This window comes from Mya arenaria, chromosome 7 (genome assembly GCF_026914265.1).
Source record: "Mya arenaria isolate MELC-2E11 chromosome 7, ASM2691426v1".
In the NCBI taxonomy this organism is placed as follows: Eukaryota; Metazoa; Mollusca; class Bivalvia; order Myida; family Myidae; genus Mya; species Mya arenaria.
This window is the reverse complement of record NC_069128.1, coordinates 65,004,063-65,027,847: the sequence shown is the minus strand read 5'-3', so window position 1 is coordinate 65,027,847 and position 23,785 is coordinate 65,004,063. Positions and strand designations below refer to the sequence as shown.

The window sequence follows — 23,785 nt, the reverse complement described above, 5'->3', positions numbered from 1 at the left end:
AACCACATGATGATGCAATGCACACATCACATGATGATGCAATGCACACACCACATGATAATGCAATTCACGCACCACATGATGATGCAATGCACACACCACATGATGATGCAATGCACGTACCAAATTATGATGCAATGCACGAACCACATGATGATGCAATGCATAAACCACTTGATTATGCAATGCACAAACCACATGATGGTGTAATGTACGTACCAAATGAGCATACAATGCACACACCAAATGATGATGCAATGTACAAACCAAATAAACATATAATGCATGCACCACATGATGGTGCAATGCACGTACCAAATGAACATACAAGGCACACACCACATGATGAAGCAACGCACGTAGCAAATGATGCATTTCTTCCGGAACCCCAGCAATCCATGACAGAGTATTTGTCGAAACCATGATTATCAAGTTAAGGTAAGGCGACAGTGATGTTTATATTATGTAATTTGAACGTGGATATAATTGTTTGGTAGGTTCCGTAGTAACTTTAGTAGTATTGCTAGTACTTAGTTTACACTTCTGTTTTAGCTTGATTGTGACACACAAAAGCTGATATTACTTACGATCGAGTCCGTTTCCTGGATAAGAAACCAGTTGTTGCGTCCTTTATTAAGATACCATGAAAATATACCCCGCTGGGAATTGGAATGTTGTGTGAGAGGTGGACATCTATACATCTATCACTCTGAACCACTCACCCAAGAAGTCAACATACCTGCACGACATTGTGTGCACGCTATTGACCCAATAGCTGCAACATACCCAGTGGAACAAGGAATAGGAGTAGTCATTCCGCTGTTTGGACATTTGTGACCTACATCGCATAATATACACGAGGACGATCCTGAAAAAAATGTGCGAGTTTATGACATACAGTCGAAACTCGTTATGCCGACTTTGTCGGGACCTAGGGAAAAAGTCGAGATAACGAACATTCGACACGAACGAATTACAAAAAAATATCATCAACTCCAACACCTTTGAGTTTGAATTATGTCCGACATCTGACTTCTGTAATTGAACGGTCTTGTTACCGTCATGAACACAGCGAACGTTTTATTGAAAAAAAGTGAATTATTTGAGTCACATTTAATTAATGCACGTTTTTAATTACACAAATCATATATAAAACCACAATTACATACACTTGTACAGTGTAAGAAAACAGTACAGCACATATGACAACAACTTCAAATAGTCGTTATGCCTGTTTGTTTTCTACATGCAGTATAGAAGATTTCTTCGTCACGTAACTTTCAATGTTGTCGAATTTTCCGATGAAGTCATCAGCGTCCTTGTGCGTTTCAATGAATACCTTGAGCAATAAATGTCTTTTTAATCAAAAACATAAACAAACAACTTTAATTATTTACACTCACCAATAGACCTCCAATTATGACAGTTTGTTATTTTGACACGTACGGTAATTTAGCGACATGCCGCAAACCATTATGAATACACCGACAACTCGGTCTACAGTTCGACATAGGAAACAAGAGAAATGTGTGAAATTCGACCACAGGGACTGAAATAGGAGGTCGGCATAGCGAAAAAATCGAGAATGAAAAATCGACTCAAACAGATTTATTTTATATAGAATAAGAAGGAATAAATTCGGGACCGGAGAAAAAAGTCGACACGACCGGAATGTCGAGATATCCGACGTCGACATAGCGAATTTTGACTGTATAAAATAAGTTGTATAGATTTCATATAAAATAAGTTGTATATAACCAATGATATTCAAAAGATATCGTCTTTTATAAATACATGACCACAATATATAAAGAGACAGGAAGAAGACGGTAGTAAGAAGAGTGATAGAAAATAGAAAAGACGTTACATTTTATTTGAAAGTACTAACCCTAACCCTATTATAGTATAATATTATTGAAGACCAAAACAATTACATAGAAAACGCTTTACAACTATTACACATTTCTACCTGATAATTTTGTGTATAAATTATATAAATGTCAAATCTAAGGCAATTATTAAAATCTGATAATGTTGAAACTATTTTATTTCTATTTTACAAAGAAGAGTTGTTTGTTTGAAATCTTGGAACAATGAGTCAAACTTGGAACTAATATTTTAGATCCTAGCAATACAAACCTACTATATATGACAAAAGGCATACACGTTTTGTAATATATGCTGTAGCACTGGCAATATTTTATTACAGCATTTATATGACAAACTACAGAAACAAGCTCAGTAGCCAAAAGTTTAAGCATAAACCCCGTTTAATGGTACAATATGGAGGACGCCAAAGACATATAACACAGAAACAAACAATCACAAACAAGAAACATGGAACAACAGTACAAAACTGTCCGAAAAGTAATGAAGCTGTACTTTTTATTTGATTTTTATCTTTGCACTGTCGTTTTTTAATAGAATGCATTTCTGCACATAATACAAATAAATAAAGAAATTGGATCATCCTGTTTATAACCGTTAACTATCTTAAAAAATTTGACCAATATCTTTAAAATATCATCCTGTTTATAAAAAAGATTAATCATATCTTTCAAAAAATGACAATTGTTTATCAATAATATTTTCGTTTCAAAATTGCTAAAATATAAGGCAGCTTTCTCACCATATTCTATCTAGTCTGCTCTATATAATATAATTGCAAAGTATTTTGTTTCTCAATTTCATTAAACTCAGCCTTTAAGACCCATTACTGTTCCTTCTTATCTTCCGTCATATTACTTTGCTAATTAATATATAAGTATTTTTGTAAGGGGATCGTAAGGTTCAGTATGCTATATGTTGCCTCACTTTGAGCACTGACAGAAAGAATTGTTAGAAAAGTTCAATAAGTGCCCGAAGGTACGAAAGTAATGTTTTTAAGGCTGATCGAATTCTAAGAATGAAGTTTTTAACAAAATTGGCTCGAAAAGCATCTGCGTTTTTTATGCAGAAGTGTTACCAGAGTAGGAACTGCTGAAAGTGCCAACGTGTTTGACACTATTAAATCAACATATTTATGTATTGAGGCTTTGTTAATTACTTCTTTTTTAAAATATATAATTGGTAACTGGAAATTGAATATAAGTTATTGTTTTCATTTGTTAATTGACTATGTTCCTCCAGCCAACTTTGTATTGTAGGGTGTCTTTGTACATCCCATTATGTCATATTATATGTTAACATGTGTTAATTAGTTAAAAATATTATTAAACTGAAAGCATTATACATCTGAAACATATTTGTATAGCCTTATTTCTAATAATGGTATAAACCATTTTTGAAAGGAATAGACATTAACTATATTATACTTACTCCCTTTGCAATGCAAGATGTTGTGTAAACAGTGCGCCCAAAGACGTCCCTGCCGAGAACTTGTCATTCCTATCATTTCGTGGAATCATCGAAAAATAAATGTTTAAATGTAGAAAACTATTTTTACAGATAACAATGCTTTTTATTAACACTTAAAAGGCCATCTTATCAACAAATGTGTTTTCTTGATTTTTGGTTGTGTGACGATGCATGTATATGTACGATAGGCAGAAATGAACAATTATAATCTGAATTTAACAATTAAAGCTCAGATTCGAATACTGGTATTCGACTTAAATTAGGTCGAACAACTAGGTCTTACCATATTCTGTAGTTCAATCGTTGAGAATGGCCTAAATATATCAAATATGGTTTTTAACTTAAAATCAACCAATCATCAACGTCAACAACTTATGCCGGGCCTAATTGTTTTGTAACACTTATGCATTAATAAATTTTGGCTAATCGATAAACGTTTTGCCTAGCATTGCCCAAAAGTAGTGTTTGTGCTTTCGGACGTGGCATAAACTAGATATGAACTAGATATGCAATGTTTTTCAAGTTCCTTACCACAAAATTGAGAACAAATAAAATAAGTGAAATAATAATAGTGAGAAAGCATTTAACAACAAATTGAAACAAGTAGTGTAACTTTGAATGCGAGTGTTAATCACCGGAGTAAACGACATGATGCTGATTGTTCTGAACCTTTTTTATGTGAAAATTAATAATGTAATTAACGACAGCTGTTTCTCAATTTTTTTTATTGATACAGCGGATCACACGTGTATCCATTAACTTATAAGCAGTAACAAAGTTCTACACAATCGGTTCATTGTATTTCAAATATATGCGTTCATATTTTAACATACCTACATATCCGTTCTATCGAAAAGTTGTTGTTGTCTCCTGTTATAGGCATTTTCTGCTCGCCTTTAGACAGATAGTAGGTTCACAATTGCAATAAAAATACAGAGACAAGTGCAGTTTTTGAACTTTTAAAAACTACCCGTTTTAGAGGCACAAGGCAAGGGCCAAAAACGACATTGTTTGAAAGACACAATCGAATAAAGACCACATGAACTTGGGCCCGGTATAGCGTCATACTCACAGCCTCTTTAAATTGGCAGTAGTACTAGTTAATACCAGCTTCAATAAATAAGTATTGACAACCAGTTATATAGCCACACCTCCCATGGTTTACACACATCGATATAATGGTATCTGCCTTCTGGTTGTGGATCGTTCTGGCAATTATAGCATATTACACCGCGGTCGGAGGGATAACCTGTAAAATGTATAATGATTGGAGCAATGTAAGGTGTATAATCATCTATAACGGTATGAACTGTTTGTTAAATTATGCCTCTTAGCATGTGACCGTTGTGCCATTAACATTGAACATCGAGTTTTGAATTATAAGTATTCATTTCTGTTTTAACTAGCATTCTTATAAATTGAACTATGTCCCATATATAAAGAAATAACGCAATAAAAACTGTATTTGAAAGAATGTAAACAATAAATGCCAAAATCTAGGACCCGAAAAACTTCTTGTTTACAGAGATATTCTTCACAGTAAATGCAGTGTGTGCCTATTTTTACCAATGTCAATTTAAATGTTCCAACCTGGGACTCCACACCATACATCGTAACAGAGATTTACTCAACAGTAAATACAGCGCGTGCCTTTCGTTACCGTTACCAATATAAGCAATAAATATTCAAACCTGGGAGTCCACATGCTTTATGGTTACCGAGATTTTCTCAACAGTAAATACAGCACGTGCCTGTCGTTACCGTTACCAATATAAGCAATAAATCTTTTAACCTGGGACTCCACACGCTTCATGGTTACCGAGATTTTCTCCACAACAGTATACGCATTGTGAGCCTGTGGTTACGTTTTGGCATGCCTGTAGTCAGAAGTAAATAGAGGATAATTGTGTCCTGTGCGCTGAATATAATATCAGATACAATTGTGCTGTTAGATGCCTTTGAACTGTGAACTTTCTTATTTGTTGGAGTTTTGTTGTGGTGTGCGATACATAAGCAGTTATCAAACAGTGATATATGATCATTCAAATAGTATTATATGATGCCTGATGTGTGTTTGATACATTGTGGTATGGGCTATTGTGGGTAGTTACACTACTTTACAATGAACAAGCACAAACAAAGTTTGTCGGTTTATCTTTTCATAATAATTATCTAATTATTGACAACAGTGTATGTCCCTGTAATCTTACATTAGTGTTTAATTGATGAGTATTTAATTTGTGTTGTATTACAGATACGTTTCTTTTGAAATAAAAGTAAAGTAGTAGATAGTAGATCGTTCCTCTTAATGGTTCAAAACCTTGTCTTTGTTGCTTAAGCTGTTTGCCTTCGAAGGCATACATGCAGCAATTCATCATTCAAAGTGGTTCATTGGACGACAAATAATGGCATTGAATCGATACTCATTGTGGTACTACAAACTATTCACAACGCTAATCATATTATCTCAAATGTTAGAACTACGATTTGGGTTTGTAAAATTAGCAAGAAGTATGATCTGTCGTATTTGGAAGTTATAATCTCGATTTAATACAGTGGTAGTATTCAACAATTGCTTTAGCGATAAATGTAGCCACAGACGCTGAAGAAATCTGGTCGAGCGTTCAAGATAGAAAGACGGGCGCTCTAACTCTTACTCGCTATCCGAGCTTCAGAGAAAGTAGTTCTAGCGATCTTACTCTTGAGACGAGTGATCGCGGAAGCAGATATATTACTATCCGAGCTTCAGAGAAAGTAGTTCTAGCGATCTAACACTTGAGACGAGTGATCGCGGAAGCAGATATATTACTATCCGAGCTTCAGAGAAAGTAGTTCTAGCGATCTAACTCTTGAGACGAGTGATCGCGGAAGCAGATATAGAAATAGTATGCGTTCGTAATTACGTATGATATATGTGTATCATTAGAATAATAGCCAAAAAATGCATTTTACCTTTTTGAAAAGAGACAGCCAACGCAAAATAAATCAGAGATAGTTTCATGACATTCATCTGAAAGAAATAGTCGACTAATTCAATGTTTAATGTCTTTTTTTAAACGCGAACTATTAAATCGCCTTTTACTACACTGTACACACTGTACACACTTAATTGAGAGTGGATTAGAACAATCTATATTTTTTGTTTTTTATAAAATTTTGTGACTTACCATGTAAATTGCATCGCGGCTTGAGAAAATTTGTTCTAAAATCTGTTCTGAAATGACTGCATAATCAGTGTTACTTTGATAAGGACTTCGACATTGACATATATGTACGACCTATGTTATCAATAAATCAAAGAGCCCTACAAAGTCCCATTAATTTAACATGTAAAGAGGTTCCTGTTTATACGCACTTAGATCTAGGCAAAACAAAGAATTGCTATGTTGTTTTATATCGGGTGCTGAGAAGGGAAAGTTAATTTAGTAACAATATACAAGTAATGGCAAATAGTTTGAAATAGAGGCAGGTTTTGTTTTAATTCAATTTTTAATCATAATTTGTGTTTAGAAACATATAGCAGCTGTTACATGCAAAACTATTTATTTATCACCTAAGCCATATTTTAATATTTGTTCACAAAAACAAACGTGTCGTGTAATCTAACATGGGCTCAAAGGAACAAAATTCAAAGTAACCGAATGTATGGTTATGTGTTGAGTCGCCTCTTAAGCATAAAACAAAACAGTGATTATTTTGTCCGACGTCGGAGTCGGTGGCGTCGTCCTCGTTAATTTTTCAAATGGCAATGTCATCAAATTCATAACGCTTATTGGTCATTGTCAGTACCAACCATTGGTATTTGGATCAAACGTCGACGATCAATGTAAAGACCAGTTTTACCGCAACAAAAATGTATTACAATGACTTTAGTAAAGGCGGGTGACTTAACAGAATTTTAATTCCGAAAGCTAAACGTGCGTTTTAAACTATAATGTTAGTTCTTCTTAGTGAAAATACTTTATAACAATGTATGTTAGGTAAATAGATATACCCTGGAATTCACACAACTGTGTCGGTACAAATAAACGGTGAATTTCGAGCTATTGAATTTCATGTAGCAGACCAATGACTGTATTGTTTCCGAAGAAATGTGTGTGTAAAAAGGTATGATTTGGTTTGTACCGGATTATTAGCTAGGGAAACCAGAACAGTTATAATTCCGGGCTTAAACTATTAGATGCTTTGTTTTCAAATGTTTTTACCAAGAAAGCTTGGTTTACCAAAGGACTCCATTTGTCGCAGACCTTGACTACCAATGAACTCATGAAATAAACATTCAATGTCATATTATTCTCAAAAATATATTTAATAGCTGAAAACCCGAAAATATTAAATCATTGGTGAATGCTAAAAGACTGCGATCTACTATAGTCTCATAAGGTAGAAATACCGTGTTTTCTTCACATTTCTTTTAAACTAAACTCTGTATCCTTCATAAGAACCATTGTTTTCGACATTAATTTATCCCTTCTGTTATATTTATACAATTGTATTAATTTTGGTAAATCTTGTTTGGGAGTAATAAGAAGATTAGGATTAGTGAAGATATGCTGTAAAGGTTTTAATACTTATGTGAATTAAATTTAAATTTTCATTTTACTTATTTCAAGATACTTACGTGAAACAGTCTCTGAATAATTGTGGTTGTAGTTTAAAGTTTATTGTTGTTTTTTCTTTTTGTGTTAAATGTTTGTCACATAGATGGAGGCTATTCTGGAATTGAAATTATATTTGCACATTAAATTTTGAATTGTTTCATGAGTCTGTACCAACATAATATTGAATGTTTATACTTATTATATTGTTGAAACTCAAAATAAACGGGCATGTAATTCAACTTTGACATATATTAAGATAAGCGTTCCCAGGAGGTGTTAATTTGGAATAGGAATAGTGATTTGCCCAATCTCCCTAATGTCTGAAATTAAATATGCTATGCGTAAGCAAGCAAGACAAAAGTATCAACCTTAATACGAATACATTTACTCTAAGCACTTGACAGAGAAACCATCTCTCCTAAACTGCCAGGATTTTACTTTGTTCTTTTTCATGTCCGTTGTTTTACAAGATAGACGTCAAAAGAGTGTATGTATTATGCGTTCGTCTTGCTTATGCAGAGACTGTATTCATACATTTCATGTTTTATTTCTATCTTCACCATCACCTTTATTAAATATTCTAAGACAGCAAAAATTTATTTAAATCTCAACTCAGTATTTCTGTAGTACGTTAAAATAGAAAAGTTCACGGCATGTCTATGACATAAGTAAAAAAAACCATGTCGATTAGATATAGTAATCCGAAATTTGAACAAAAAATACTTTCAGGGCAAAACTCTGCTTTCAAGAACAAAACCAATTGTATTATCATTGTTTATTTATCTCATTTTGCGACAGAATAAAACCATGGATGATTGTTTGCAACCGCTTCCTGTGATCTTTGTTCTGTTAACACCTTTCTTGAGCGAATTCCATAGGATAAATTTACAGTCTAAGAGAGATAATCCTGTAATGAGATAATGCAGTTAGTTAATCAGATTTCTCTCAAAAGTATCGACCTTAATATGAATACATTGACTCTATGCACTTGACAGAAAAATCATCTTTCCTAAACAGCCAGAGAATAATAACACCGTTCTGTTAAGAAATAAAAACGAAAATCTTTCATCTTTCCTGGGTCGGAAGGCGCTCTTAGATTTATAAAGACAAATCAAAATACATGTAGAATGAGAAGTATTCCACTTTGTAAATTGTTTTAAATAAAACATGTCTTATTCTAATGCAATGTATTCTTAATGTATTCTTAATGTCCTACCAATCTTTCTCGAATTTTGTCAAAATGCATGCCTTCTAGTATTTACATTCTCCAATGGAGATCTTTATGGAAAGCTATACATATTCGAAATAGGACAAACGGCACTCTCTCTTTAATTTAGTTATTTTATTTTAGACTTACTTGAGTCATAAAATAGAAATAATATACATAAGCTGTCATCGAAGGTGAAAGCATGCTTTATTATGGAAGTCGTAGTTTGCCGTAGTTTGCCGGAAGTGGCACATTTTGGTGGTCGTTTAAAACGACATATCAATGAAAACCACAATGAGCAATTTCCAAAGATGTCAGAGAATCAATTAAATAATTATTAGATAACCAATAGTTGTGTTTGCTTTCGATATCAACATTGTAATAGCTTTAAAATTTGTTCCTTGTTCAGAGAGTATTCCAGAGAAGCTAACTCAACTTTCTTTCTGCGAATGAAAAGACTTCATTGCTCCTTCAGTGACGAACACAACAATTTATTTTCTTTCGGTCTGACTTAATGGTAATAGGATGTATAATGGCACTGTACGGTTGCTGTTAATGTACTTCCCGTGCTACTTAGGCATTTTGGACAAGATGTTTCGTTGATACTGATAACAATGCCTGAAGAGTACAACAAACATTTAAAAAAAATGTTTGGGTCATTTAAAGATACAGATACCAACATAGGTAAACAGAACAAAGTAGTTCCACTGTGTAATTACAGAACACTGCAAATCATTTTTTGTTTTAAACATTTCACATTTAATACATGACATCGGTTAACATGTTTGTACCAATAATTGTTATTTGATAATACATACAATTGATTTATAAGAAGATTACAATAAAAACAAAACATCCACAAATTTGAGTTGAAAAGTCAAAAAAATCCCATGTTAACTTAAACATAACACACTTATAAATTCTATATAAATCGTGTGTTTTGCTTTTATAGATGTATGTTGTAATCACTTTATACGAAGGCAAACATATCGAATGGAATCATGCAGACATATCGAATGGAATCATGCAGACATATTGAATGGAATCATGCAGACGTGAAGATCAAGGATGAGGTGATCTAATATCAACATATTCGTTTCTCCCTGATGTTTTAAGTTGTCGTAAGCAAGCAACTCGCTCTCCTTTTCTAAATCGAAGGTCAATTATTCATTCAAATGTAAGTTTTTGTTCAGATCAATTTCCTTCGTTGAGTTCCTGTTTCTTTAATGGTCCTGTTGATTCATAGAAAACATGGTTGATTAATCCTCAATGTTACATGTTCGTTTTTATCCAACGTGAATTGCATACCCAATTTAACGACTGTGTGAAATTTTAATACAGTGGTGACCCTCTCCATGAATTGTAGAAATCGGAATGTTTTCCTCTAATTTCACATGTAAAGTTTGTCTCCCCACTTCCTCTTTTCACAATAAAATCCTTTTTGTTTATTGTTGGAAAGTTTGCAAACGTATGGTCACCGTATATTGTCAATTTTCGAACCCATCTCCTGCTTGAAAACAGCGTGTATACATAGCCACGTTCGAGGCATGGGCAAGTGTATGGCATAAAAATTGTGACTTTCCTGTTAACAAATTCATCCGGCTGGATAATTGTCACGTTTAGATTTGATCCCTTATTGATTAAAAGTACGTCTTCAAGATAAACATCAAGCTCTGTAAGTATAGTAAAATGGCTTTGAAATATTTTTCACTTACTTATTTGTTTTAAATGACTCAATTTAAAATATAAAAAATAAACCAAACTATAATTGCTTTACAAACTTGAAAAGGCAAACAAATAACCAACATGATCGTTCATGCCTCATTATTTATGTAATGGTTTTACTAAAATCAAAAAGAGATCTAGGTTAGAAAATATAAGTTTTCTGATACCGCACCACACATATTGTGTGCTGATAAACCGAATATCGTATTACGTGTTACCATATAGTTTCCTGCAAGCTGAACGTTGTTTCCCATTGTAACATTCTGTGAACGGACATTCGTCTAATGGGATTCTCATTGTAGTTTCATTTGCTGTGTTTTGATTCCATCTCGACCTTCTTCCTGGTGTTGTAGGACTGATGCGGAATGTATTTCTTATATGTTTCGAAAGACACTCCTAGAATAAAAAGCAATATATAATTGTTAATTTGATTGAATATATACATATCAGACTATTGCAATTATACTTATACTTTACGTAACCCCAGCAACCAGCATCTTATTATGACACTTCAAACACTGAAAGATTAACGTTAGACAACATTATCACATATAAAAAGATATAGAATAATATTTCATTAACTTTTTCAAAGATTTTTTTTTTCAATAATTCTGCAACTTAAACAAAGGTAGTCATTGTCGATGCCGGGAACTACCAAAATGTGTTGATACCGATATTGTTGTCTTTTGACGTTGTGTATCTCTAATTCAATGTATATTAGAGATTGTATTTTGTAGCTTCGAAAAGGTCGTAGATAGTTGCTGCATGTAGGTGTGTTTCTAGTTTCCATTTCAGCATTATTGCATTATTATATATATAATAAGACCATTGTTTCCTTGACGTATATCAGATCCACACACAGTAGTCGACTAGATATAGGAGTAAGGAGTTTGAATTTTAATTCTTACTTCTATTAGTTTTATCTACTTACATCAGGCGGATCGAGTTCATTGTATGTTGTCCATGTCCGGTTAATGTAGCAACATTCGTAATGAGAAGGATGTGTCTTTGTCACTATGGTGTTTCTGCAACACAACTCCTTGGCTCTGTCGATGACTTTATTTTCACAACAGTCTTCGGCCTTCAGAATGTAAGGTGTATCTAAAAGCATTCAACTTATTAAGTGTGTCCTTCAAATATCTACTCAGGTTGTTTATTTAGGGTTTATCAGTTTAAGAAAACATGACATTTTGATTGCTTTTGCTAACAAAGCCGATATAAATAGGTTTTAAACCTCATATGAACTTATTTTCTATGGACCGTAAATGGTACGTAGTGTTTAGAACCGACCCTAGATTTAAGGTCGTTTTTACTTCCGACCTTAAATTGTTGATCCTTTTTACTACCGAACATTTATTGAAGATGGTTTTTACTACCGACATTTAAATTAAGGTCGCTTTTACTGCCCACTCAAAATTTAAGGTGGTTCATAAAACCGACACTATTTCTCTGACTTGTTTAACCGACTCTAACGTTTGTTTTTACTATCGACTCTGTGGGTTTTGGAAAGGTACATTCTTCCTTGTATACGATTTTAGTTCTTATTCCAAGCATGTTAATATATAAAATTACGAGGATTACGTGTGATAATAAAACATCTAGAAATGTATGTCAAGGTCAACGGCGATTAAAACTAAACAGTATAAACAAAGAGTTCTTTTTATGGCATGAATTAAAAGACAAAATTCAAGACTTCCTTCTATTTTTTAGAATTTTATTTTAATAACAGTGACCATAAATTCTCATCGGAGCACTAACAAAGGCTTTGTTTCATTGACCGGCCGAAGGCAGTTATCTTATTAATTAGTGATTTGGAATTTTTTATTGCGTGTATTGTCTTTTGTGGTGTTCGTACGTTCACGTCTATCGGTTAGTGTCGTTTTAAACTTTACCTTATGGTTCTTAACAGGTTTTATGTTTGATTGTTTGACAACCGGCTAATATGACATTTTAATTTTCATTGTATTTTTGTGATTGAAAAAAGAACTTGAATCCGATCAGATGTAAAAATATTCAATGTTCAAGTGAATTAATGTATGTCATCAATAGATTATTTGATATGTAGATATCGTAAATATGTGATTCTTACGTCCGTTACAACAACCCGTATCACTGTTGTAAATAGTGTTGTTGCAGCATGTTTGGCTTGTGTAGTTATACATCTTTGTCCCACAACATTCCATCGTATTCCATTTGCTCTTTTCTACGTGATGGACAATACCGTCGCAGCAGTTTATGTCATAAAAAGGATCTTGCGTTGTAATAAAAGCTGAAATCAGGACGTAAACTAAACATTAATATGTTTTAGGTAATGGACCATTAAATAAAATATGTAGATACATATCTTACGAAAAGAAAATGTTCACAATATGAACGAATGATGAATATGCAGAAAATAATTAGACTAAACATAATTGATTAATTGAATAAACACTTTGCTGTATAATCGTTAAAAGTTTTTTGCACCATATTGACTTCTTGCGTTAGACAAAAAAGTGGCTAACATTCAATAAAAATTCAAGTTTCAAATTCAATAAACCAGTATCAGCAAAACTACTTGGTTAAAAACATAACTGATAACAACCAAGAATGAATTGGAAAGAATAATATTACGATACGCTTGTTTATAAGATATTGTAACGTGCGACGTCAAAGAAACACCAACAGATCCCTTGAGAGTAAAGCATGCTCGACCCCGACCACTGGTCTTTATAACCACTAACTTCTCTATTCTCACAGAGCCCGGGCTTTGCTTATTTGCATATTACCAAGTTAACATACGTACTACGAACGTACTTCCGTTTATAACGGAATATTATTATGACCGCACATCCGCCGCCTACAGCGGACCGTTACACTATGAACGCACACCCGCCGCCTACAGCGGACCGTTACGATATACATATTGAACTCATTATGAATATTCATACCATTTGAAATCGAAATTTGTGTTTAGGAAAAACACAAACAACATATCGAATACAAACGCGATATAAACGATCCTCTTTTAAATAAAAACGTTGAGAAAAGGATATCTACATGTTCGTGTGAATGATGATGTTCGTATACATATGAAAGGAATGTATGTAACGTACAATAGGGTACCGTATTGTGGTGAGTACATTTATTAGGTTCACTTGTTGTTGAAATATTTCTAGAACGTACCACTATATTCCCCCTCCCCATACTCACCCTGAAAATTCCCATATCACGTTTGGAGTAAAAGGCTGAATATAATAGATAAATTTGCCTAGAATATATAGTTCGTGCGGAAGTACCACCAAGGCCCCTTAACACACGTAGACTTTATATATCTTTCGACATTTGGAGGATAAGCAGTCCATAGCTGTGTCGCTGACGTTTCGCCCCTCAGTATCAAAAACCATGTATCAGCCCGTGCGTTAAATAATGCTTACCGTTCCCACACGTTTCGATGCCTTTTTGGACTACAACCTTAGTGCCATTGTTTAGACGTAGAAGTTGCATTTGATATGAATTATATACCCCATCATCGTGACAGAAATATGGACCTGGGTCTGGTTTTGTCATCAACATACCTGAAATGGCAAAAATAATAATAATGTTTTATTTCAAAATATAACAAGGCAATACTGCAATTTGGTTTTGCTATTTAGGCAAAAATACTTAAATGGTGATCCAAATATAATTATGAAAGGAATTTGGAGGTACTAAAAAGACCTTGTGGGGAGTTATAAATTAATCCCTAACATACACTTAATGATAAAGATACAACGTCAAAAATGACCTTACACAAATCCAAATAAAGGTGATAATACATGGTTCGGTAACTGACTCAAAACAGTCAGAGGTTCAGTATTTCGCTTGTAATATTATGGAACATAGAACAATTACTAAAACCTTGTAGAGTGTCGTAAGTTAAGAGCTTACATACAATAATTGAAGCACAACATAAAAAACAATATAGAAATGCCACATACGCACACACATATGGGTGTTAATAAATGGTTCGGTCACTGACTCAAAATGGTCAGAGGTAAAGTATGCCGCTTGTGATATAATGTATAGGAGCCTACCGGTTTGTGTGCAGCAAACATAGCGGCTTGAATCGTATAATATATTTTGTCCGTGTGGTCCTATGCATTGACGTAATCTATTTATTCCGTCATTTCTATCCACCAGTTCTGTTCCGCGGCACACCTGAGCAGTACCAATATTGCGATCGACCACGACACCATTGCAACACTCTTGCAATCTGCGTTTGTACAACCGCTCCTTATCACCATGACAGCATCCTATCATGTTTTAGAAAAATAAAACGTCTAAAGTAAGCATGAATAAGTGTCGTTATATTTAAACTTTATTTTTTATAAAAACAGTTCAACGGGATCAGCCCGAACAAACTTCTAAATAACTTTTCTTTTATATCCAAAACAAATATATATTATCAAATTTAGCATTTGTTTTTTTTTTAATGCGCGTTGATGCTGTTTCTGTTTCCTGGTAACCTTTGTTATGTAATTGAAAGTTGTTGGATAGCAAGTTAAACCATGTAGTAGGTATTAGATATTTTGTTGACGTATGCAGTCCGGTGCTCTTTCTTAGTGCGAAGAATACCCAAATAAATACATATTGTCATCACAGAAATAGTGAGAGGTTAGAGGGTATCTGAAGAAAAAGACAGTATTACCGTCATAGTTATCCTTTGTATGAAACTGGCCAAAACAGCAGAAGAAGTCTTTCGTGTATTCCCTCTCCACACTTGTTCTGAATTCCAGTCGACCTCCACAAGCAACCTTGAGCGTTTTGTCGAAAACCATGTCTGATAAAAATAAGATAAAAACATTTACTAAAGATAGAACTCATTTTATATTTACAGTTCAAATACTATTATCGTCGACGTCGTCGCTGTAGCAATAACCACAACCAACATTTCCACAACCATCAGCATACAACAACAACAATAATGCCACCATGAACTGGTCACAAACGGAAATAACAAATATTGACCCAAACCTTGAAAACATCCTAACTCGTGTCCGTCTTTAAACCTTCCGTGAGGTAGCTTTCCGCAGCAGATTTCTGTAGTGGTATTTATTTGTTTTTCGCCACAAACTTGAAATATGAAATGAGATAAAGTTAGGTAATTTGAGCATATTTTATACGTGCATTTAGTCTTTAAAATCCTAACAGTCCTTGTCAGTCAGTTTGTTTCATGTTATTGAATACTTTTTTAAATTGTATAACAAATCAAACAATCAAAATTTCCTCACCCATCGCTGTTCCTGCCGTTCCATTGCATGTAAGAAGTATCCTGAAATTCAAACCTTACTCATTCACCCTATTATCGAACATGCTGAAATGTTTTGTTTAAACTAATTACGTATTTTGAAAGCCAATTAAACAATGGGGTATTTGACGTCGTGTCAACATTGGTATTGCAGTTGTACACGTGAAGTATAAAAGAATGCAAGATTTGCAGATTTGATCTGGTTAATCTACATTTATAATTAAAATTGTTTGTCTCAAATGTCGCATGGTATTTTATACTGGATTGTGTGCAGTTCTCAAGGATAATAAGGCCATGCTTATTTTCTTTAAGTTATAATGGCATTTAATTGACAGGATTTAAGAAATAAGTTTTAGATTCATATTTTAAAGATGAAACCCGTTTATAAATAATTACAAGTCAATAAACATAGTAATAGACATTACCTAATCGATAATTGAATTTATAGCTACATCTAAATGAATTACCAAGAAAAGGTAGCTATCACAGTCGGGTTACATGCCGGGAAAACCAGTCAAAATTTGAAATTGATACGATGAAATTGTTAAGGAATTCTGTAAAAGGGCATTGAGAGTTAAAAGTGTGACCATTTGCGTTTCTGTTGGATAATTTGTAGATAATAATCGGGACTTGCCGAGTTGCTTGTTTGTTTAACTAGAATATCACTTTAAACATCATCTAAATAAAGCCTATTTGGACGTCTCTTGTAGTTTCATTCAATTAAAAACTGTTTGATTTTATTGCTGTAAAATTAACCAAAACAAGTAAACAGTAGGATTGTTTTTAGAACTTAAAGTAACCTATATTTGGTAAAAAGAGATGTCATGCAAATGAAAAAAACATTTTTTACTTACAAAAGTGCAGTTCGAAGCATCTCCGATTAGTGATACTGATGGGATTCCTATAACAAAACATAAAGTGTTTAAACCTTCATCTTGTCTTTAAATCATAATGTAGTTATAATATATCAGTTGTCCAGGAATTTTTATTATGTTTGATAGTTTTCAACGAATTTTGCAGGTGATGCATATTTTTACAAGTCGTATCTACAAATAAAATCTCAATGAAAGCATGTATATATAATAATATAATTTGTTGCGCTTAAAAGTGATCTTTAAATCAAATAACGAAATCGGTGTAAAGTTACCTTCGTATTCCGACGTACGTTATTCCTGAAAAAAAATCCGGAGATATTTAACGAGTTTTTTGCCGAAACTAGAAATGTCCTCCAAACATTTGCTGTGGTATAAACTATTTTATATATCTGTTAAGAGGGAAATTGTATAACCTTGACGACAGTTTCTTTCTAGTGGTGTGTATCAGAATACCAAATGCAGGATCGAGCATTTAAATGTATCCAGCTTTGGCTGAACCGTATTAACTTTCTTATTTATGCTAGGTAAGAGGGGATATTTAATATAACGATTGTCGGTTATTTTTATCAAATTCAATGTCTAGTTTCGAAAGACCATTGTACCTTTTCTTCCATTCGGTAAAAGGGAATATTTATGACTAATATCAGCTATTATTATTCAATGATTGTGTAAAATCGATTTTTGGTTTGGATGTACCGTGTCATCAGATCGATACAGACTTCATCTGATACGTATTATTTGCCTTGTATTTATTGAAGTTATCTTAGCTCCTATTGATTTGAGTATATCATGATAACGTTTAGCAGGCGATCAGTGTAGAGATCTCATTTGGGATTTACTAAACACGTATCCTTTCCACAAAGTAATTCGTTATATATAAACATTTTTCACTGAAAAATCGCACAATTATAACTTGATTGGTCAGTGGAAATACATTTAAACTCTTCATGTTAGCGCACAAGGGTTTACGAGCATTACCGACAGCATTCGAAAATGGCAGTCGGTAGCGCTCGAGGGTTTACGAGCCTTACCGACAGCATTCGGAAATGGCAGTCGGTAGCGCTCAAGGGTTTACGAGCATTACCGACAGTATTCGGAAATGGCAGTCGGTAGCGCTCGAGGGTTTACCTGTATTACCGACAACATTCGAAAATGTCAGTTGGTTCTCTTTCGTTCCTTTTTTTCAATTATCTTTTTTTTTTAAATGATGAGCATTGGTGCATTTTAACATAATACAATGCCCTTTTACAAAGTGCAAGTCATTTGAAGTGTAATATTTTGAATAAGATTTTACAAAAATAAAGTAACACGAGAAGTGTATTTACGAGCGTTTCGTAGAATAGCGAAGTAAAAATTGTCTAATGCGGTACTGGTTTATATTGATTGGTTTATGCACGAGGTTTTCGTGCAGTATTATATTGGATAATTTGGTCATTCTACCTGACGATTGCATACCATTCATATCGAATTTTCCAAGAAATATTTTATAAATTGTTATTGATTTTTCTTATGTAAAATTGATCATGTTTATTTGTTAAAATTATTTTTCATTGGTTTTGTTAAGATATTCAGTAGATGAAGCCCGACATTGTGACTCGTAACCTTTCACCGGCAGAAAGGGACAAATGGGTACACGTTTCCAGAGCGAATTTTTTCATTATGTTTTTATCTCTGGTTTTTCGTGGGCGATTCGAGTCACAGCTGAATATCCTTTTGTAGAGTACTGTAACTGGCTCTGTATGTCTCATGGATACCGTTATATTCATATTCATTGTATATGGTACCATGCCGGCTAAGTTCACAATTACACGTCTGGTAAAAGCAATTTGCTTGTTGTTTTTCTATGAAAAGTTATATATATTAAGTAAAGCTTAGACGAGATTGGAACTGCTATTTGGCCATAATATGTTATTTCCTGATACATAGGCCAGTACTATAGTTAGAATAGATTGGAAAAACTTAAGAAAAATGCTATAAATCTCAATTATCGATCACAACGCTCTGTAATTGAACCGTATAGATATTTCGAAAATGTGCTAGTGGCAGTTAATTCAATTTTAAAAATACAAAAAAAACAAAGATGAAGGCCATATTCTACCCTTGTAAAATTAAAAAATTTGCCTACGATCAAAATGATATATTTTATAAGTTGGTAGTGCATACTGTCTATGTCGTATTTCCACTGTAAAAATAGAACTAAACATTCCGTGAAGGGTAAAACATTTGTATTAAGTTGTTGTTTTTTCCTGCGTTATTTTGTCAACTCTAGTACTCATTACGAAGAAGAAGTTTATCACTCCTTTGTGTTTTAATACGTTTAAAGACGCATATGACGGTTCCTTTGACGATTGTTGAATAGAAAATGCAGCGGCAAGACAGTATCGACAAAAAGACGTCTCCAAAATATCCATGATAACTCATTTTGCAATACATGGTTTTAAAATCATTCCCCCTGTTAAGTGAATGTAAGTATACAGTCAGATCATTTTCGAGTAATCGCTTCAGATAAAATACCCTTAGTCGTCCCTACCGCTCTATTACATGTAACAAGTATCCTGTAGACCAACCGAACTCATTCATCCGTTTTGTAAAACACGCTGGATAATCGGCTTAACAGTATTCTGTGTGTTGAAGGCCAATTAAACAATGGAATATTCAACGTTTACCTTTGTTTTGCAATTGTTTAAATGAGTATCAAATAATGCAAGATTTGCAGATTTGATCTGGGTATATACGAGCATTTATATTTGATCGCGTTTGATCTGAGGTGTCGCCTGCTTTGTGATGCATTAATGCTTATGGTTGTATTTGTCTTCATGGATAACACGGTCATGTTGATATTTTTTTCAAAGTCGTAATAACATTGCAGTGCAAGGATTCGCACGATATATTATTGTAAAATATTGAAAAGTTAGGACCTGTGAAAATATACTATAGTTTCAACTTAAAACGCAATACTGTGAAGTGATTTCAGTCCTTAAAATCCAAAGGGAACAGTGTCTTAATTTAGATTCACAGCTACATGTAGCTGTTTTACCGTGATATTATAGTTTTTACAATCGGAATGCGTGCACGTACTTCCCGCAGTTTAAATGGTAATAGATAAATTTGTAAAGAAAATCATGTAAACGTGCATATAAGTGTCCATATTGTAATTATTTTACTTGATGTTGTTGTTGTTATTGTTGCTATTATTCTTGTTGGCTAATGTTGTTGATGTTTTTGTTGTTCCTGTTGTTGTTGTTAGTGGTGTTGGTGAGCGTGGTGGTGTTGTTGTTAATGTTGTTGATATCTCTTCTATATTAAGATATAGAGTTGCAATTTACAAATGCTTTGTTTTAAGAATCTAAATATAGCATTTTAGTTTGCTTGCGTATTGTTGTCTAGGCCAAACAATATTGCCTTTGATGTGATGAACTAGTCTGTTCAGTAAATATTTTTAATGGCAGTTTGCTACCTATTGTTAAGCCGTCTGTATCAGACTATGAACTGCAGCATCGTGCAATTACATTCGTAGAGCTTTGAATTACCATTTGATTTTTTTTTAAATTTAAAACCGGAAAAGGGGATATTTCAATTGAATTATGTCAGATTGTTTTTCTTCTGATTCAAGCTTCGAATGCCAACACAAGGTTTGATCATTCATAGTCGGTAAATGGGAAAATTTAATATGACGATTGTCAGCTATTTTTATCAGATTCCATGTCATTTTTGGAAAACCATTTAAACCCCGTTTACGTTTGCCCTGCCACCAGATCGATATAGAGTTTATCTGATAAGTTCTGATTTGTCTTGTTTTATTGAGGTTATCTTTGCTTCGGTTGATTGCCATGCTTTAATTTGATAAGTAAGCATGTATTAAAGGTGATTATATTATTCAATATAAACTTTGTTTACGTCCATCAGTATAAAATTGTCAGTCGGTAACAACTAACCAAAACACAATTTCCACAAAGTAATTCGTTATATGTAAACATAATAATTAAGAAAAAAAAAACAGAATTATTTCTTATCTGATCATAAAATTAAACAATCGAATGGTTCGAAGATGCGAAAATAGAAACGATTGACTTTTACTGATGTCCTTTGCGTTAGGTTTTTATAACGCGTCGTTTCTGCACAGTGGATTGAAAATGTGGCCAAGTGGTTAAGGCGTCCACCTACGGAGCGGGAGGTCCTGGGTTCGATCCCTGGCCGCGTCATACCGAAATACGTTAAAAGTTGTTACATGTAGCGTTCTTGCCTAGCGCTCGGCATTTCAAGGGTAGTGCTTGGAGAAGTGGTGTACTCAGTACTGGTTTATCCCAGGAAAGTTGTACCCCGTGTATCGGTGCTTTAGCACGAAAAAGACCAAAGGGGTCTCTTCGTAAAAGGGCTAGGATATCGCACACAGACCTCCTTGTATCCCACTACTGTCGGTTCCGCGTGCTGTCCCTTCAGCAAAAACACAGGACCCCTTTGAATATAAATGCTTTCGCTTTCACGGGTAATCCTTGACCGCAAGGTCTAAAGCAAAACATACATACTTACTTTTACAATTTAAGGTAACAATTAATAAATTCGAGCAAAACAGTTGAGTTGATGCCCACGACTATACTTTGTTTGATCTCGTAAATCCGATCATATATTTGGTTCGTATATCTATACTGAATACGAGGGCCCAGTTTCACAAAAATACAATTCTCAATCTCAATATGATTATTATTATTATTATTATTATTATTATTATTATTATTATTATTATTATTATTATACAAACATGTTTAGCTTTATTCAGCACACCCTGTTACAGTTTAAAACGCATTGTTCTGAACAATCGGTCCGTGATATTTCAAATCAGATTATGCAGATAAATAGTAAAATAATTTGAGATAAGGATAGAGATTCTACATAATTTCGTAATAAATAGATATTTTAAAAAAAGTGCTGGTGGTAGTTAACCCCATCTCAAAAGTTACCTACGCCATGGAAAATGCATAAAGTATCACAAAAATGTAAAATTCAAAGACCAAATAGGCCACATTCTTCCAATGCAGCTATTAAAAAAACGGGTTTTTAATTCTTGTCTTAGATCGAAATAATTTATTTTTAGATATAGTTGGTAATAGTCTATGTAATGTTTCCATTCGAAAAATAGAACTAGACATTCTATGTAGAGTAAAACGTTTTATGAAGTTGTTCTTTTTGTGGCTTTTTTTCAACTCTGGCACTGGTTATGAACAAGATCTTGATCACTGTACGTATATAAAGCAGTCGAGTAATCGTTGCGATATCAGATAAAATACCCTTTATCTTTTTGCTTAATCTCTGAAAAATAGATGAATAACAAACGTATGATAACAACTCTCTAGTTTGTTTGCATTGAAGAGATAATACCAGTCATAATAAATAGTACGGGGAAAGTCCGTTGGCTTTCAGTGATTTTAGACTGCACACAATGATTCTTCCATCATTTAGTACTTTAAGTACTTTAAGATTTTAATGTTTTTTACTCTTTATACTTAACCGTATACTAACGGAAACGTTTAGGTTTAAATATGCATTAATCAATAATGCTCTTTACCGTCCAATCTATGATTTATCATCAAGTTTTTCTTGATGGATGGATTTCTTCCCCCCCCCCCTCCCCAAATTCCGCAGATGATTTGAAGCGGTTTTACCAACATATAAGGGAATCAAAGACGACCGATAAGGTAGAGTCATTGAACGGAACGTATGAAAGGGTGAGCCTGTGTTTGTGTCTTCTGTCCTTTGAAGACTCAATTTCAGTGTCTGTGCACTAGTTGAAAATGGGGGTTTTCTTAAAGATTTATTAAAAATATCAGGACCTGTTTCCTTGAGTCAATGAAACATTACGATTATATATCATGTTCAGGCATAAAGTTGTCAGTTGGAATTTCAGAATTGGTATCATTAATGTAATGATTGTCAGTATCATTATGGATACACTGTGACTGGAGCAATTTAGTAAGCAAAATTGCATTATTTGAGGTTTCTTTCCAAATAATTTGCCACTATGGATGCATGAGATGAGTGGGGGTAGATCTATAGATAATGACGTCGGTCTAACGAAGAAGAAGACAAACTGCTTCCTTCATGGGTTTGAGCAAGTTATTTGTATAAGAAACTAAACTATCAATCAAACTCTGGTAAAAGACCGAAGACACGGCTCAGTTAGCAGCGTAGACTGCGCTATGTTTCATTTAAAATGGTGGAGAAATAGTGAAGTTATTTTTGTTTAAAGTCTTCATTCGAAGCAAAATATTGCCTTCCGACGTAGCATTTATGACGCAAAATATCACGTGGTATACACACACTGAGTATGGCAATGTAACATTCACACTCACCTTTTAAAAGGATGTCGTCACGGAAACTGTAATTGCTCTTGGGGTAAAAGTGCATTAATGTGTCTGTACTGCAGGGAATTTGTAATATGTATATTTGAACAGATTCAAGCAATCATTATGCAACAATGGTCTTATCTAATTCCGTCTTAACATTACTAACAAAAGAAAGAATTACAAAATGTTGAATAATATTTTGACGGACGAAAAAAAAGCGTTTTAAGTATATCGGTTACAGATGTTAAATAGTTGCCTCTTTTCACATTTTAGAAATTGCTATTTGGTGCCCTGAGTTCGATTTTTTGAACGCGGATGTGCAGAAATATCATTGTGACAGTGTTTTACGAAACATAAAGATAAAAACGAACATTGTAATTAATTGTGTCGATCTTTCTAAGCTTATGAAT

General features: G+C 33.7%; 1 protein-coding gene across 1 annotated transcript; it reads right to left on the bottom strand.

The window, feature by feature from the left end:
- Positions 1 to 9,941: 9,941 nt before the first annotated feature.
- LOC128240056 (uncharacterized) lies at positions 9,942 to 16,222 on the bottom strand. Its single transcript, XM_052956543.1, has 9 exons — positions 16,143 to 16,222; positions 15,886 to 15,984; positions 15,560 to 15,691; positions 14,946 to 15,164; positions 14,307 to 14,447; positions 12,980 to 13,159; positions 11,822 to 11,991; positions 11,109 to 11,286; positions 9,942 to 10,838 (listed from the first exon to the last, which is right to left on the bottom strand). Exons 1-9 carry the CDS (start codon positions 16,144 to 16,146, stop codon positions 10,498 to 10,500), a joined length of 1,464 nt encoding a protein of 487 aa, XP_052812503.1. The 5' UTR covers positions 16,147 to 16,222; the 3' UTR covers positions 9,942 to 10,497.
- Positions 16,223 to 23,785: the final 7,563 nt, after the last annotated feature.

Bases quoted from the DNA above. Each gene is read 5' to 3' on its own strand.
- LOC128240056 (XM_052956543.1), bottom strand. The intron at 11,992-12,979 runs GTAAGAATCACA...GAATGCTTTTAG, and splicing joins TACGGGTTGTTGTAACGGAC to ATACACCTTACATTCTGAAG. The intron at 11,287-11,821 runs GTAAGTAGATAA...TTTTTATTCTAG, and splicing joins ATGAACTCGATCCGCCTGAT to GAGTGTCTTTCGAAACATAT.